Source organism: Sorex araneus, chromosome 9 (assembly GCF_027595985.1).
Source record: "Sorex araneus isolate mSorAra2 chromosome 9, mSorAra2.pri, whole genome shotgun sequence".
Lineage (NCBI taxonomy): Eukaryota > Metazoa > Chordata > Mammalia > Eulipotyphla > Soricidae > Sorex > Sorex araneus.
In genome coordinates, this window is record NC_073310.1 from 48152484 (window position 1) to 48171448 (window position 18965).

The window sequence follows — 18965 nt, forward strand, 5'->3', positions numbered from 1 at the left end:
GGTGTGATACAAAGTTACAAAGTTGTTCATGGTTGGGTTTTAGTCATACATTGTTCCAACACTGGTTCCTTCACCTGTGCACATTTCCTACAACCAGTGTCCCCAGTTTTTCCCCTCCCTCAGTCTCTATAATACTCTCTCTCTCTCTCTCTCATATCTCTCTCTTATAACTCATATACTTTATTTAAAGTATCTTTTCATATACTTTTACTTATTTTATCATAAAAGGCCATATTCCCTAGAGGAAAGACCTATTTAATATGCCAGTGCAGAGTTTTAGACTAGTACCTTATCTTTTACTTCACAGAAATACCCTAACAGTGTCCTTCTCTTTGTGATGTTTTATCTCTAGGATGAGGATGGGACGGAAGAAGACAACAGTCGTGTTGAACCTGTTGGACATGCTGACACGGGTTTGGAGAGCATACCCAACTTTTCTCTGGAGTAAGTTACTGATAGTTTTAACTGAATTTGTAGTGTACTTGTCACATTGTTGATGACAGCAAATATCCTAAACGCTTATGGCATGTGGAATGTTTATGCTTTATTAAAAACATGCCTTACATTGGCTTGGCTTGTTTTTTCCTATAACATCATTTGTCTATTGAGGTAATTTTGCAATGAAAATTGTGTAGCCTTGAAATTTACATGTGCCTGTCCTTAGTTTCATGTCTTGGAAATACTATTAAAGCAAATATAAATAGTATTCAACTAAAAATATTCATCACACGGACCACCCTTTGTTTTCAGAATGCTTTCTATGTCAGTAATTTGTCATTTGTTTGTGTTAAATTAAGAAAATCCAGACATGGACCAGATAGTGTAGGTAGTAAGGCATACAGCAGAGGCCAGCTTCATCCCTGGCACCAAGTGTTTCTCTGACCACCATCAGAGTCAATCCTGAAAGCAGTGCCAGGAATACTCCCAGAGCATCTTTAGGTGTGTCCCCTTGCCCCCTGAAAGAACAACAACAAAGCCACACACTTAGGGGTGGAGGGTGGGGGGACATCAGTAACAAAGTTAGTCATTACTTCACTTGAAAATACTGTATCACGCGAGTATTCATATTTTTCATAACTATATTGATTACATGAAATTGAATCTCTACATAGTTGATAGAAAGTTAAAGAGCATAAGTAGATGTCTTGAATAAAGTTTTTAATATAGAAGGACAAAGGAAAAGTTTGCCATATTATTAAAACTTTATTTTCGATTTTGGCATACTTCACAGGTTTTTTCCCCTTGATAATTTTGAATAGTAAGCACAGGAATATTAATGTTTTTTTTTTTAAAGTAGAATTTTGAAGAGATCTGGATAATAAAGTTTAAACTTGTTCTTCTAAGAGAAAGTGTGAAAAAGGAAATAAATTTACAAAAATTACTGTAATATCAATCATTTACAAATCAGCCATTAAATATATGTTCACTGGCTTTATGTAAAACAAAATGCTACCCAATTCTCTAAATATATAAAAACATAAGAATCTATTTGGTAAATATTTTAGAAGTCTGACAAAATTTTAAGTTTTTTCCAATTCAAGTATCTGTGAACTTATTTTTTGGTATTTTTTTAATTTAACATCTTTTTATTTAGTTTTGTCTTTGAGTTTGTACTTTTTACATTTGTATTTTATGGCGGATCCTTAGGGTTTTATGCAAGAATTATATGAGAAGAGCTGTGTTCATAGCTCAAACATGGAGTGAGAAATTTGCATGTCTGGGGCCCTGGGCTTCAGTCTTTGACACTGCAAAATTAATAAATTAGTTAATGAAAAAGAAATACTTAGAAGAACTGAAATTTTTTAGTATTAGCAACACAGTCACAAAGACTATTCTGAGATACTGCCAAATCTATTGATAATCATTTGTACTTGCCTCATTTTCTCAAATCAATATTTAAGTGGGACATTATTTTTAAAAATTGCTAGATGAATGTCCTTATTTTTATAATATACATGGATTTATGTATATACACATGGGAAAATAATATGAATGTATATCACATACACATAGGCACTTTGAAAAGTCAACAAAAATCAAATGTTTTAAGTAATTTGCATCTTCTAAGTTACATCAATTTTTATTTACTCATGCTTATATTAATAGTAAAGACTTATTGAATTTACTTTTAAAATAAAGTTGTACTCCTTGTACAAAATATTTTCAGGGATGTAACTTCATGTTACATCTTATAACTAGCTTCTGATCTTTGCATTTCAATCATAAACAACTCAATAAATTTAACTTGAGTTTTAGTGGTTGTCTATTTTTTTTTGATTAACAAGTCTTATAACCTAAACTTGTATTGAGTGGAAAGCAATTTAGAGATCAGAGGACAGTAAGTATAGCTGGATCACTCCTAGACTGTGATAAGGACAAAACTTAGACTTCACTATTAAAGGCACAATTGTATGTAAGAACATTCAAAGTTCAATGCAGCTATGTCACTTTATTCAGTTAATCTTTAGATTCCTGAAAGTGATACTGGAATGGAAATTTTTCAGTGAAAATCTAGACCTTAGACTGGTCCAACGGAAGTTATTCTGTTGTTCTTAATGTAGTTATTTCTGATGATTGCTCTCCTTCCATGCCATCAGACTAGTGTTCAGGTATGTAGTGTTTAATGTTGCATTCATCACCATGCTATATTCCAGAATACTTTGTATATATGTGTATGTGTTTGTGTGTGTGTGTGCGTGTGTGTGTGTGTGTGTGTGTGTGTGTGTGTGTGTGTGTGTGCGCGCGCGCTTGGTGGGATTTCTGTTTCGTTTTGTTTCATTTGTTGTGAAATCAGTGCTGTTGCACTTTTCTGTTTTGGTTTGATTTTGGTTTGTTTACAGTACATGTTCATGCTCCCTCATTCATCATTGTCTCACAGTGATATGGTAAAGCTCGTACAAGTCCCCAACGATGGAGGGCCTCTGGGAATCCATGTAGTGCCTTTCAGTGCTCGAGGCGGCAGGTAATGTATCCTGCAGGTTTTTAATTGAATCATAATTGTGGAGTGTTTTATCTTCATTTATGCTCAAATATAAAGTGTGTTGATTTACATATACCTAATTGAAAATATTTTGGTTTAGGGGCAACTGCTACTTCATTCATACTTATATACCATAATCACAGAAAGCACTTAGGCTGATGAAGAGATTGTGCATTTAAATTATCCTAATAATTTTATTGTTAATCACGTCTGTGTAAGCATTTTACTTTGCTGCGAATTGGTGGTAGACTTTTAGATTTAGATCTCTGGCTAAATTTGCAAAGGAAGTGCTTAAAGCAATTTTCTGAAAAAAAAATTAGCCCATAAAAATCGAGATAGTGTAATAATTCATTTTGGTTCATTTTTATATTAGATTCTTAATTTTATGATTTTTATGTGATTATATTTGAAATTTTATTAGACAAGGTATAGAGGCTTGGCTTTCAATCTTTGCATGCTCAGATACCAAATATTTGTACCCTTAAAAAAAATTCTGACTTTATTACTTTCTAGAATGTAGATCATTAAAATCTTCTAATATATATATATATTTATACATTTCTTTAATTCTTTTTTTCCTGTTAAAATAAACCCAGTTATTATACTTTTGGTTTAAGTAAATTCAGATATCATAAATCAATTTTACAACTAATGCTTGGTGGAGCACCTTATTCAGTTGGGCTGTGCTGTCCTTACCTTGAAGTTAAACCTGTTAAAAATAAATTTACTTATTTATCCATTTAAGATTACCAAAATATATTTAGAAATTATTTAGCTTCTTTTTAAGATGTATGTTATTTATTTTATTATTGTCGCCTTTTAAATTTCAATTAGATTTAAAAAGGAGAATTGGTAGTGTTGGAATATCTACTGAAAACCAAAAATATAATTTAATTCATTCCAAATTGTTGCTAACTTCTATGTTGGAAAAGGCAGAATATCAATTATAGATATAATTTAATTAAATGTTCTACTTAAGTATTTTTAATAGAATATTCTTAAATTAGCACTTGAACAGTTAGTTACCTTTTGCTCTTTGTGTTAACTGGCCACGTGTTTTGTTTTTTTTTTTTATTGAATCACCGTGGGAACAGTTACAAAGCTTTCAGGTTTAAGTCTCAGTCATACAATAATCAAACACTCATCCCTTCACCAGTGCACATGTTCTACCACCAAGAACCCCAGTATACCCCCCTCCCATGCCCCACCCTGCCTGTGTGGCAGAAGATTTTCACTTTACTCTCTCTTTACTTTGATTACATTCAATTTTCCACAGAAAACCCAATGTTATTATTTGGAATTTCCCCCCAACAATCAGACGTGCTGAAAAGGCATCATTAGATAATTTGTTTTCTATTGCTGATAATGAAGAGCATATGATGTCGCATGGCCACAATAACGGCCACATGGTTTTGGAATTCTGGTATTTTAGTAATTAAGTCCAGAGGTATTTCTGCCAGCAGCTGCTGCGTTCCGAGATTGATTTGTGTGCCTCTGGGATCATGGTCATTCAGGAGTGAAAGAGCCGTTAGTGAGTGGCTTGGGGTCTTGTTTGGGTGGGGTGCAGGGCCGGTTCCGCCTTCCCCATCGCTAGATTTCCTGCACGCTCCATCAATGCAAACTCCCTCCTCTCTGTCAAGTTGGCTCTAAAAGGTGGCGGTTGCCATGCTGCCACAAAGGGGAAAAGACTGAGGGACAAAACCTGTCCCCTCCCAGGCGGTATGGGTCCATAGCTTAGTTCACAGTCCAGGAGCATTTCTGCCGGCAGCTGCTGTGTTCCGAGATTGGTTTGTGTGCCTCTGGGATCATTGTGGCCAAGTGATTTTTTCTCCTGTAGCGTATGTGCTTTCTGGAATGTCTAAGAGTTGAGATCTAAAGTTCTGTAGAGAATGTGGCTTCAATGTTAGTGCTCTATCACAGGAGGTCATAGTCAACTTGAATTTTGGAGTTGTGTTAAATTTACAGAACTAGGACTGCTCTCATTGCTACCCTCCATTCCTGTCCTTTTTTGGTGTTGGTGGGGAGAAGAATGCTGTGAAGTCCAACAATTCCGAGTCAGCCATGCCTGTGTGTTCATAGAAGAGGATGAAAGGTGGTGGTACAGCTGGTGCCCTGTGGTGCCAGGGATGACGGGGCTCTTCAGCAGGGTCTGGGAGGGCTTACAGGAATGTTCCCTGCAGTGTTCAGAAGACCACTTGGTACAGAGATTGTACTTTGGTTAGCCACACTCAAGGCATGTGCCTTCACTGCTGTATTATCTCTCGCACCTTTGTTTCATCTCTTTAAAAACATTTTTTTAAGCTGTGGATAATTATCAGAATTTCCTCAAAGAATTTTTAATTAAATACGATTAGCTATTTCAAACTGGTCATTGTCTTCTTTTCCTTTGATATTTTTTTCCTTCAAGATTCCCTTTAAGATCTGCTCCTTCTCATAGAATTAAATCTTTTTTTCATGCATAAGAACAAAAATGCATGGATTATAGCTTCCCAACATTAATATTGCTTTAATGGCCTGTGGAATGTAACTCATTACAAATGAAATTTAATTGTGTATATGCCAGCTTTGAAACAGCATTTCAATTACAAACATGTTATTTTCTGTCATTTATTGTACATTTCCTACCTCAGTGTGAAGGAATATTAGGATAAAATAAATAGATAAAAAGCCTAAAGCAAAAGATGAATAAGATAGAATAATAAACCTACTGTTTATGATTAATTCAATGCAAGGCATTTCATAAAATCCAACACAGTTACTGGTTACCATGGCGTTTAGTTTCAACATACTGAGCACATTCTACTTTACAAGTATTCATTTTAGGAGAAATTGTTTTATAGTTGTTTCATTTTTAATCCCTGTTGATTTGGCACTTGATGAAGAAGACTTGTGCAGTTTCCCTATGCAAGGGACAAAGAGATTAGGAAAATCCAATACTTCTGAAACCCTTTTCAGACATCATCAGTCTTCATGTTGGAAATAGAAGGGAAATATTTTGCTTTCCTCACAAGCACCTGTGTTGCATTTTTAAGTTTCTCTTGAATTTGATATTAAGGTTCTTCATAATTCAGTTGACCTTGGGAGAGAAAAAGCAGGTGGACTGTTCAGAAATATAGATATCTATAGTAAGGATCCCAAGAAACCCCTTTTTTTCTCAATTATTTGAAGAGATATCTTATTTGTACAAAATGTTTCTAAGCATTTATCACATGAAATTTCCCTTTTCAGTGCTAGGAAACAAAGATGAATAGAACATCCTCTTTCTCTGGGAATTTTCATTCAACATGGAGTGAAAGACAAGAAATCACATAATTACAATTACATGGTAAATGTTGGTATATTTATATACAATAGGTGCTCCATGAACTGCTAGGGGAAGGATTGCCTGATTTAGGTTACTGAGCTGCCTTGTCACGTTAGATGACTTTAAATGTGATGACAGCTTTTAAAGGAAACTGCATCAACTCCATAGTGGCTGCAAGGGCAAATTAAGCAGTGCAGTACAGCAGAAAGGAAGAAATTAAGTGGAACTCGTGAAGAAATTACACACATTTCTAGTGGGAATATAAGAATACATATTCATAGGATGTAAGTTGAAATTTTCCAAGAATAACTTCCCTTGTACAAAATTCCAATCATACTTGGGCTGTCTCAATTTTGGAGGTATAACTAATTGAATAACACTTACTGAATACTTATTTTTATAAAAGTGGCACATACATGTCAGTATGGCTTTCTGACTTTAATATTCAAAGGCAAAGAACCTAAGGACAATGGAGAACAAGAATTATATCTTGTAAAGAGAAGGAACAAAATGAAGACTATATCACGTATGCAATATAATATAGGAAAATAAGGAAAATGTGACTAACTTTATAGAAAAATTTAAGCCACTTTATTGTGAACTCATATATAACTGGATTTAAAAGTATATATGAATGGCACTCTTTATTAAAATGAAACTTTGCCAGGCCTTCATACAGAGGGTAATTTTTCTAATGGGATGGATTTGTTCTTTCGGTGCATTGTGATAATTGGCTTGTGGCCTTTAGTCTATTAGGTACATGGAGAAGGATCCAGATAGATGCATTCAGACACCAGTGTTATCTTCCTGACAGCTTTTTTCTTCAGTCTTCACCTTGCGGTTTATTCTAAAAGTGAACTGAGTTCCCTACAGAACTATTTATTCATCATTACCTTGAAATCAGTTTTGACTTCACACATATCATTTCATTTTCTCCTGATTTAAATGTCAAATATAACCTTTTTATTTAAATAAAAAAACCTCACTATTTTCAGAAAAGGTTATGCCATAAAAATTGTCATTTCCTTTTGACAGAAAAAAACATTTAATATTTTATACATTTTTTGTTTTTTCTGGACCTCATCAACAAGTATTGCTCTGTAAAGTTCACACAGCAGGGGAACAAATGATTCTGTATCAATCCATTTTAACTATGGCATTGCTGTAGTAGAAATAAGAACACATTGATTAGAAAAAGTGGTTAAATTCTTCTGAAACTTTCTGATTGTGTAGGCGTGCAGTTATGCTATGACATTGGATATTTGAAAAGCAAGATAATGACATGGGATTTGAACATTGAAATGATAACATCATTGTGGTGGTTTAGCCAGGGGATCTCACCTAATGCTACCTGGGGCCACATCAGTTACTGAGGGATCCTAACACAGTGGATTCACTGGTCCTTTGTATAGAAGAAAGGGCTTAGTACATGTGGGACATGTGCTCTTCTATTGAAGGACATATCTTCAGCCTCTCAAATTATAAAATTTTTATGAAAATAAATCCTAAGTGAGAAATATACATTAAAAGACCTATCCTGTGTACCAGAACGAATGTATTCACATGCGCATATGGTTTTAGCAGCCAAATTATCGATTACTGCTGTATACTATGACAAACCCTAAGAAAAGAAAATTTAAAAGGAGTGTATTACATATAAATGGATGAGATTTTTTGAGAAATGAGTCAATGAATCAGAATGTGTTGGAAGGGTTATCAGAAGGCACATAAGCATTCAGTAAATAACAGGTGTATTGTGTAAGCTTGTCAAAATATTATTTAAAAAAATATTTGGGGGAGTGTAGAGAGACAGCATAGGGGTTTGTGTGATTGTCATGAATCCAGCTTTTATCCTTGGCCTTGAGTATGGTCACCCAGGCATTCCCAGGGATCACCAGGAATAACACCTCAGTACCGTAGGGTGTAACAACAACAACAACAACAAAACTATTAAAAATCAATAAAGTTTTTGTATTTCTACTAAGATGTCACAGACTAATAAATTGTAGATATTCTAAATATTTCCCTTACAGAAATAAGTATGGCTACCCTGTGTTATTCTTAATAAATGACAATGTCAGTCTGTTCTTTCTATAATGGACATTTCCCATTCCATCTATACTTTTTTCTTTTTTTCTTTTGACCTTTAAACAGTTTCCTTTTTATTATGTTTCCTTGTGCATATAGTAGTATTGTGGTTTGTAATTTATTAAAGTAAATAATAGTTGGGTTTGTTGTTGTTGTTGTTGTTTGTTTGCCATATGCTATTCTTAGTTTTAGGCATACTCCACGTAAGAGATGGGCAAAAACTTTGTACCTAGCTTCAAATATTCAATATTTTGACATTGTTGAGCCAGAAGATTTGTTTAGAAACAACTCAGTTCTGTCGTGGTGGCATAAAAGCAGCTATTCATCATATATAAACAAGGAGGTGTTTATGTTCCAATAATGTTTTATTTAGTATAATAGAGGCAGGTTGGTATTTTTTTTCTGGGCTCTTTAATAAGCCAGCTCTGTTAAACAGCTGCCTTTTGTTACAGAGTTTACATTCTAGTACTTTTCATATCTCAGACTTTTTTCTGTTTCAATTTATATTATTAGGGAATAAAAAGAGTCTAAAATTTCTTCTTACTGGTTGTTATAAAAGCTCCTTTATTTGTATCCATTTCCCACCAGTACACACCCCTCTCTCAAAGAAATTCCCAGGAAGTTGTGAAATAAAGAAATAATAATTTAGTACCCTCCATTTATTGATATGTACTCCCAGAACTCTTTCTAAATCTGACTGTCAATCATGAGACTTAAGAAAACATGAAATATTGGACAGGGGGGAGAAAAAAAAACATGAAATATCTTAAACAATTAGTAAAACAGTCTCTAGAAACAAGTGCATGCCTGTATGTGTCTTTCTGCTGCTATCTCCTATTGGAATGCTCTGTCTATTAATTACTTTTTATAGACTTATCATTGTTTGATTTGTTTGGCTCATTTTGTTAATGAAATTTTAGTTCATTAACATTTAGGGACCACATTTGATGGTGGTTGGGGTCTTCTTCCAACTCTGTGCTCAGGAACCACTCTAGCAGTGCTTGGGAGACCAGGAGTTCCTGGGGATGAATCTGTGCCTCTTGCTTGCAAAACATGTACTCAGCCTCTTTTAATTTCTCTGTCTTCAACATCTTGCATTTAATGTTTAGCGTACATGATGAAGAGCAGGCACCAAACTCTTCAACTGCTATTTTCATGAATTCTTGATTTTTCCTTATAGGCTTATTTTCTTACTGATATTACTTGGCATAAATTCTGTTATCTTGACAGCAAAAAAAAAAATACAACTAAAAGAATCTCTCTCTCTTTTTTTTTTGCTTTTTGGATCACACCTGGCGATGCACAGGGGTTTATTCCTGGCTCATGCACTCAGGAATTACTCCTGGCGGTGCTCAGGGGACCATATGGGATGCTGGGAGTCGAACCCTGGTCGGCCGCATGCAAGGCAAATGCCCTACCCGCTGTGCTGTCGCTCCAGACCCAGAATATATATATTTATGTTTGAGTTGAAATAGGTGATTTTACTGGAGAATATATATGTATATATTCTTTTATAAATGCACAAATATACATACATATTTATTAAAATAAAAATTATAAAATTTTTATAACAAAAATTGCATATACATACACTTTTTTTACCCCAAATATATTTTTATAGAAAGTGACAAATTTAATATTTTTTCTCTTTTGTACATGTACATATTGAATCATTTTTCTATCAAAAATTGGGGCTTGAATGTTTTTAATGAGTGTCTATGAATTCTTAGCAAACAGCTCTGAAAATTTAAGTAGTATCATAACCAGCTACATAATTTTTCAGTCAAAATCTGAGCTTGCCTCTCCTGCTCAGATTTATGTAATCATAAGTATTTTACATCTTCAGCACATCTTTTTTAAAATTTTTATTTATTTATTTGCTTTTTGGGTCACACCCGGTGATGCACAGGGGTTACTCCTGGCTCTGCACTCAGGAATTACCCCTGTTGGTGTTCGGAGGACCATATGTAGTGTTGGAGATTGAACCCGGGTTGGCCACGTGCAAGGCAAATGCCCTACCTGCTGTGCTATTGCTCTGGACCCTCATTGAAGACCTTTTAAGTTGAATATTACATTCAATAAATATGCTTGTGAATGACAATTTTATTTTATTTTTTTTGGGTCACACCCAGCAGTGCACAGGGGTCACTCCTGGCTCATGCACTCAGAAATCACCCCTGGCGGTGCTCAGGGGACCATATGGGATGCTGGGATTTGAACCCGGGTCGGCTGAGTGCAAGGCAAACGCCCTACCCGCTGTGCTATCACTCCAGCCCCCATGAATGACAATTTTAATTTCATTACTTTGTATCAAACACAGTGTAACTGTTTACTGCATCTGTCGAATTTTGTCAGAAAGATTTTTATTGTACATCCTCAGCTGCAGACGTTTATTTGAGAAAAAGATCATAATACATTAATTTTAGAAATATATACTTCAAATTTTAAAGTCTTGCTTCTTTAAATGTAGTTGTAAGGGACTTATTTTTGCTCTAATTTGAAAATCCCCTCTATTATTTTGCTTAGTTTACTTTTCATCATAAAGTTTTTTTTAATTAAAATAATTTTTAAATTTTAGGGCTTTAGTAAAATTTCTTCAACTTCCTCCCGTTTTTTTCTGCTATAATGGTGACTGTTCTCAGGAAATGAATGTAGGTATCTACCAGCCCTTCGTTTTCCCTACTCTGAGAGTTGAGCAGTTCTTATTGATGGGAACCCATTCTACCATTTCTACTCTGCCTTCTCTCTCCAGTTCTGGTGTTTATTCCGTGTCAGCTTTTATTAAGATGAATTATGATCATTTCCATACAGCTGGGTGCAGTTGTGGGAGTTTACATTATCAAAGCGAAACTCAGATTTGCTCAACCAATTTAGATGTCAATAAAACATTTGTTACTTATTTTCAGTTTTATCATTGGTTGTAATTTATACTTAGAATTGAAAATGTTAGCATGTGTGACTGAGTTTGTTTTAATTAAGTGTATAATTAAGCTAATGAACCTTGTAAAAATGTAGTGGTGCAATCCTTAATATAATCTAAGCAGTTAAATTTCTAATTATGCATCTAAAATCATGTACAAAGATATAGCATTTCAATGGCTTGCTTTCTGTGACTGTATTCTGGCTCTTTATCCTTTTTTATTTTTTTTGGTGGGGGGAGAGATAGAAGGTGAGAAACTTTGTTCAAAAGCTGAGAGGAAAGACTTAAAAGAAATGTGTGTATATTAGGAAATATTCAGAAGTGAGAATCATATAGAGTTGGTATTGATTCCTCATCCTGCCCAACATTCATCTAATTTTAAAAAGTGCAGCACAGCGGGTAGGGTGTTTGCTTTGCACATGGCTGACCTGGGTTTGATTCCTCTGTCCCTCGGAGAGCCCGGCAAGCTACTGAGAGTATCCCACCCACAGGGCAGAGTGTGGCACATTCAATAGGCCAGAAAACAGTAGCAACAAGTCTCACAATGGAGACATTACTGGTGTTTGCTTGAGCAAATTGATGAACAAAGGGGCGTCAGTGCTGCAGTGCTACAGGAAGCAAAAGTGATGTGGGTAGTTTCTAGATTAATCCATTTATCAAAGAAGAATTGAATGTCTCTTGCTTGAAGATACTTATTTAGAGAAAGTATTTTCTAAGTAGAGTTGATGATAGATTCATATGGGATATAAAGAAGGTTCTTTTGCACATCCCTCCTAAGCCCTATAGTTATTTATACTCATGAGTTTATCTGAGACACGTAGGAGTGACCCAAGATTTTCCTTGCCTATCCTGAGCGAGCAGGGTGGCGTGGGGTAGTTTGACTTTTCCCAAACAAGTTCTCACTCCAGTTTCTTTTCACTTCTCTCCTCTTTTGCTTTTTTGGCTAATTGGTTTCTTCTGATAGAACATAGTTGTGCTAATAAGGAATTATGGTCGACTGCCAAAAATAAAAACTATTGCTTTTCCATTGCATTGACATGCTAAAATGTTCTCAACTTCATTATCTTCAATTATTTTTTTCTAATAAAACAGGGAACACAAGACAGTCATTTAAATCTATTAATATAATACAAATTCTTGATATTGGGTGAATCTCAAAACACACACCTAAATTTTGTTTTTTAAATCATGCAATTTGAGATGCTTTTAAATTGAAGGAAATAAATGTGGGAATGTGTGCTTGCCCACACATTTTTCAGGAAGCTCAAAGTACTTGTCTTACTTGATGTTGATTTCCCTTTAGAGGGTACTTTTCATTCTCAGTCTAGCTGTTATGTTATCAATTCAATTTTCTTGTGAGGTTTTTTTTGATAGTTCATTCCCATTCCTTTTGTAATCATTTTTACCTAGTGAAGCAAATGAGATAATTTTGCAGATTGTACCACTTTACTTTTAAATTAATCCATTCTTTTTGTGAAAATGATTCTAAAAGTGTGGTCAAGTACTTAGAAATCAGCAGGCTACTAACTTCTTAATTCAGTCTGTTCTGTTGATTCCCTGATCACTTGCTGTGTCACTCAGGGTAAAATTCTTCTTGTTCTCCTCTACCGGTCTTTCCCTAATCCAAATAAATTGTAATTTCTAAAAAGAATAAAATGGATTCTGAGATTTTTGCCACTATTTTAACAAAGTTGCCTTCAACATTCTTGTTCAGTAAACTTCAGTAAAATATTAATGTTCAGTAAAATATTGATGAAAGAATATCTATGATTTGTAATATAAACATTTACTCCAGATCGTAACTACTGATTTTTATGTCCATTTAAGGATTTACATGAAAAGTGAGACATTCAGTGTGTCTATGACTTTGTTGAATGAGACAAAAACAACATGGTTTTCAAACTTGAATTGTTTTTCTAGAGTGTTGTCCATCAGGGAGGAAGTATATTTTCAAAAGGAAAAATGATTATGCATCTGAAAAGTTTAATATTTATAGTATTAAATAATATATTTTCAAGTTTTATTAGACTGTCAAAGAACTCTGTCAAAATACTGTCAGTGATACTTTTATAAATTTAAACAAATCATTAGCACACGTTAATTGGCAAATAATTTCCATGAAACTTAGTTTATATCTGTATATCATATAAATAGATCTCTATGTTTCTATAAAGATATTCTAGGTGCTATTTTAGAATATCAACATTTTGAATGCAGAAAAACAAAAACATAATAATTGTTAGTCTCTTTAGATTGCAGAAATGTTGCAAACATATGAGAAATTGCTCATGAGTTCACCGATTAAGAACTAATTAACTGGAGTGACACTTGGTAGGCCATATTTTTATTACAGACACCAAATACTCGCACTTAAAAAAAAAAAGTTGATTTGTAGAAGTGGTTTCTAGCAAGAGACATATCTTTACATGCATGATTATCTTATGATTATTTTTGAAATTATCTGAGTGTTGATAGTCAAAATTGATGTTATTGATCTAGTATTATGACTTTGATTTAATTCATTTCCCAAGTAATTTTTCTCATTCAACAAAATCATGGATATACCTTAATAAATTGATTTCCCTGGTAGAATTCTTTCAATTGTAGATAAAAACAAACTTACACAACTGAGAAGTCTAGCAAAGTTGATTGTGGGCACAGTGACACCTACGCAAAAAATTCTTGACATGGCATATTATAGGCTCTTTTTTGTTCCAATGAACTCAGTTTCTTATGCAGCTATGTGAGTGTGTCTTTGTTCTCCTGGTTTTGAACTAAAAGGTCTTTCCTATTTATTTTAATTCCAGTATGTGATATTAAGAAACTGAAAAAAAAATCACGGAACTATAACTGTGTTCATCAGTGGCTAGTGTCTATTGACTATTACACTGTAGGTACTAATAATATTCCAATGATAAAACACCAAGTGGAATTTAAGTATTATTTGCCCTTTCTATTTAAAATGGTCATCTTGACCCTAGTCAAAGACCATGACTTTTTACTACATTTCATAATAAAAGTTTGAATGAAATCAAGGCAGAAACTACAAATTTTCATGAAACAAGGTTTAACTCCAAAATAAAATGTAGAAAAATGGTGTTTCTTCAATTTCCTTTCAATTTATCTCAGTTGAAGTTTGAGAGTAATCCATGGTTTTCAACCTTTTGTGTATGTAAAGGCTTTGGGTCACATCCAACAATGCAAAAGTGCTACTACTCCTGGCTCTACACTTAGGAATTACTCCTGCAGTGCTCAGAGTCTCACATGGCATGCTGGGGTTTGAACCCAGTTTGGGTTCAAGGCAAGCAGCTTACCAACTGCACTATCACTGTGTCTTTAGCCCCATTTTCAAGCCTTTTAGAGTTGCAGATCAGCTTCTGTCCAAGCCCCCATAAACTGCCAGTATCCACTGTGTTAGAAGTAGCTTTCAACCTTTTCACACCTGTGAAGCAGCACAGGTCTATGGGCCAACTGGCGTTTGCAAACCAAGAAAACTAAAATCTGACTCTAAATTTTGTCTTCTTATATTCTTCTTTGTACAAAGATTATACAATATAAAAAACTTATTTGCCTCCCTTAGTTATCAAGTCCTTTCCACCATTTAAGTGCTTGAGAACTATTGCTGAATCTAAGCTTCTTTCTCCCCCAGGACCTTATAGTGCAGTCGTAGAGTTGAGTATGTTACACAGGTAACAATCAAAGGGGAACAAATGATCATTGCACACATGACATCCGTCAGCCATAAAAGTCAGAAAGTAACTATCTCTTGAAATATAATTTTACTAGACATTATATTTAGGATACTGAGAATCGTTTTATAAAACACAGATTAAAAGCTACCCTGTCCTAATTTGTGCAGGATTCTAAATTCTATCTCTAGCAGCATTGTTTTCTCTAAATATTGAGATTCTAAAGGAAGATGCAAACTAGGGTAAGCCAAAAATAAATTCATAAAATCTTTAACATCTTGTAGAATTTGTGTTAACCATCAAGTCAATAATATCAGAACTAAGTGAAAATTTCTCTTCATATGTGGTAATTATTTAGAGCATTCACTATTTTTCCTGTGAAATATGAAACATTTTCTTTTCTGTCAAAAAGTTGGTGTTGTCAGACCAACGATGTCAGTAATTTTTACTGTTTTTCTATAAAGTTCTTCCTGGCTTTTCCGCCCATAGTTTTAAGTCACAATGAAAAGATGAATGGTTACTATCATTAAATTTGCTATTGGCTTCTTTTTTTTCTTCAAATGGGAATGAATAATGATATCAAATTTCTTGCTTTTGCAGAACCTAACTTAGGTCATTAGTTAACATCAATTTAGATGCTAAGTATGGAAACTCTTTTTGAAATCCTCCTGACTTTCTTTCTGGAGTATACTGAAGTTACCTTTAGTTGCCTGCAAAAACAGGGGTCACCATGAACAGTGTACCAGCTGGCCTACAACAGAACACTGCAAAGCTATTTGCAAATACATGCTTATCCATGTTCTGCACTGTGAAATCCATTGAACTATCGGTTGAGTGCTATTTAAAACATTTTGAGCATAGAGTGAAGTAGGTGGTTTATTTCAGAAACATGATATTGACAAGCCAGAAACAATTTCTGTATTTATTGAAGGGATCCGTTTTCACACATCATTTATACGATTGTGAGTTTTGTGACAGTGTTATTTTATAATGTATTAATAATGATTTCATATGTCCCTTTCCTAAGGAAGTCTTTGCAAATAGAATACTAGCATTAAAGTGGTAGGGCTTTTGCATGGTAGAAATATTACACGCGTAATGATTTGCATTCTTAATGTTCCAGAACCCTGGGGTTATTAGTAAAACGATTGGAGAAAGGTGGTAAAGCTGAACAAGAAAACCTTTTTCATGAGAATGATTGCATTGTCAGAATTAATGATGGCGACCTTCGAAATAGAAGATTTGAACAGTAAGTGTGTAGGGGTTGCTCCACTGTCCTTTCTTGCTTTAGGCATGACAGAGTGCAGTCGGCTGAAATGTTTTAAACAACATGCCTGTGATCTCTCTCTGTGGACTAGCGAAGAGTATTTTCTGCCATTATCTAGCTTTTAAAATTTTAATCAAACTCCAGGTAATTGCTGCCATTAGACTATATTTCAGAATGCCCTGTGACTGATGGAATGCTTCTGAAAATATTATGGACTTAATTTAGGCATTGTAGTTTTGCTACTTTCTCTTTCACCTTTTGGAAAATTGACCAGTCGGCTATTTTTTATTATACCTTAACTCATATTTCAAGTTGTCACACAGAACACTTCTCAGTATAACTAGGCAGATAAACCTCTGCATATTCATTTTTCCTTTATCCCGATGCAAGTTCCTATCAAATTAAATAGATAAAAATGTGTCTACTTCCTTTAAAACTAGGGTAATAGTGAGCAGAAGTGGTCTGGATTCTGGCACTCTCAGCTAGAAAACTAGCATGAGATATATCTGCTTCCACACTAGCACCAGGGCCAGACATTGCACGTGTGAGTCATGGAGGCTGCATGGGTATTTTGAGATTTTGGATCCTGACTGAAATGATTTTTTACTGAATCATACCAGATAGTTGCTGTTCACAGTTTGCTAAGTACCTTTTGAAATATATTTATTTGTTTGCAAATTCAAATAGATCCCATGTAATAAACTTGGATACTTTTAAAAATTTACTTCAGGTATTATCAATATTCAATCATATTTTACTATTACTACTGGAATACAATACCTTTGTATTTAAAACTATTACTCTTTTAAGAATTCACAGTTGAGTATAGTATTTTATGTTTTCCCAGATAATTTTTCCATTTTCATTTAAAGAATAAAAAATTTGTTGAAAAGCACCTATGCTTCTCTCAGAGCTTCCAAACTTGATTGATAAATGGGCAATTAGAATTTTGTTTTTCAATTTCAACAAAGTCTGTCAGTTCTTGTTGCTTAATTAGTATACTTAATTAAGCTCATAATATCTTCTCTTCTGCCAGTCTTAATTTGCTAATTTTCCATTCTTTCTCAAACCCAGAGCACAACATATGTTTCGCCAAGCCATGCGTACACCCATCATTTGGTTTCATGTGGTTCCTGCAGCAAATAAAGAGCAGTATGAACAACTATCCCAAAGTGAGAAGAACAATTATTATTCAAGCCGCTTCAGCCCTGACAGCCAGTATATTGATAACAGGGGTGTGAATAGCTCAGGGCTCCAGGCTCTGCAGAGAGCAGCGAGACTGAACCACCCGCCAGAGCAGACAGACCTGAATTCCCGACTACTACCTCAGAGCACGCACCCCTTCGGGAAACCGCCCACAGCTCCAGCTCCACCTCCACAGAACGTGTTTAATACAAATATTAGTGGTTATAACACCAAGAGAATAGGCAAGAAGCTTCATATCCAGCTTAAGAAAGGTATGACTTGCTTGTTTCTGTTGAATGGAATTTTCTTTCCAAAAGGTAACCAGTGAACTCAAAGCACCTTACATGAGAGGACCTGCTTGAAGACAGCTTCCCCCAAAGATGTTAACATTGTATTTTTTATACTTTCCAGGCTCTTGCCTTGCTCTTGGCCAAGGTTCAATCCCCAACATTCCATATGTCCTCTGAGCACCACGGGTGTGGCCCTCAAACCAAAAACAATTTAAAAAAATAATCAAATATTATGAGAATAGTATGTTTTCAATGTGTTTATATAAGAAGAAGAAAGTATTGGTTTATGAGTGTAAAAAAGTTATTTGGAGGGTACACAATATCTCAGGGGTGCTGAGACAGTGCTCAGGGGGCCCAGATACCAGGTATACTTGCCCAACGCGACTAGATGGCAATGCTCTGGCTGGGTGACATGGCACTGCTCAAGCCATAGCAGTATTGGGGCCACTGGGGTCACGCCAGGGATGCTCAGAGGGACCATGTGGCAACATATCCAACTCAGGGCTTTGCTCATGCAAAACTCTTACCCCTGAGCTATCTTCCTGGTCCTGCCTCCCCGGCCCCAAGTTTTTAAAATGTTGATGAGGAAAATGTTTTAAGCTATTACTGTCAGCCCTCAAACAATAAGAATTTGATTGTTTTTATTGGCCCACTTGATGTTTAAGTATAACCTGTCACAGGGGACCTTGTGATCCTCCATTTCAGTCTCATAATTTTGCTATTGCCAAATGATTCATTTGACACTGGCCAAAACCTGTGGTAGAATGCCAAGATACCATGACATTTGTTCCTCATATTCTGTTTTTCAAGTGTATTACATTTTGTTTTTGTTTTTTTTTTGCTTTTTGGGTCACACCTGGCGATGCACAGGGGTTACTCCTGGCTCTGCACTCAGGAATTACTCCTGGCGGTGCTCAGGGGACCATATGGGATGCTGGGATTTGAACCCGGGTCGGTTGCGTGCAAGGCAAATGCCCTACCTGCTATGCTATCACTCCAGCCCCAGTGTATTACATTATGTTCCATTCTTAAGGTGACAGAGGGAAAATGTCATAAGGTTTGCCAATTCTTTATTACATAGGCCTGCTATTAATCTATTCAAGTATCTTCTTCCCTTTTACTATGAATCTCTAAGTACCACTTCCTTTCCCCTTGATGCAGACTGGTAGATTGAGTTCCGGATTTCTAAGCACTCTTTCTTCTAAGCATTGAGATACATTTTTTTCCCCCTATTGTCCATTT

The 18965-nt window shown here is 35.0% G+C and overlaps 1 protein-coding gene across 15 annotated transcripts in view; it reads left to right on the plus strand.

The window, feature by feature from the left end:
- Positions 1-18965, plus strand: part of PARD3 (par-3 family cell polarity regulator) — a 645483-nt gene that overhangs the window by 347248 nt on the left and 279270 nt on the right. For 14 of the 15 annotated variants that reach the window (XM_055147130.1, XM_055147131.1, XM_055147132.1 and 11 more), the window contains exons 6-9: positions 353-444; positions 2879-2962; positions 16105-16230; positions 17323-17705. In XM_055147130.1, the coding sequence (XP_055003105.1) occupies positions 353-444; positions 2879-2962; positions 16105-16230; positions 17323-17705 (685 nt within the window). The remainder of the gene's footprint in view (positions 1-352; positions 445-2878; positions 2963-16104; positions 16231-17322; positions 17706-18965) is intronic. The other variant, XM_055147124.1, reaches the window with a different exon arrangement.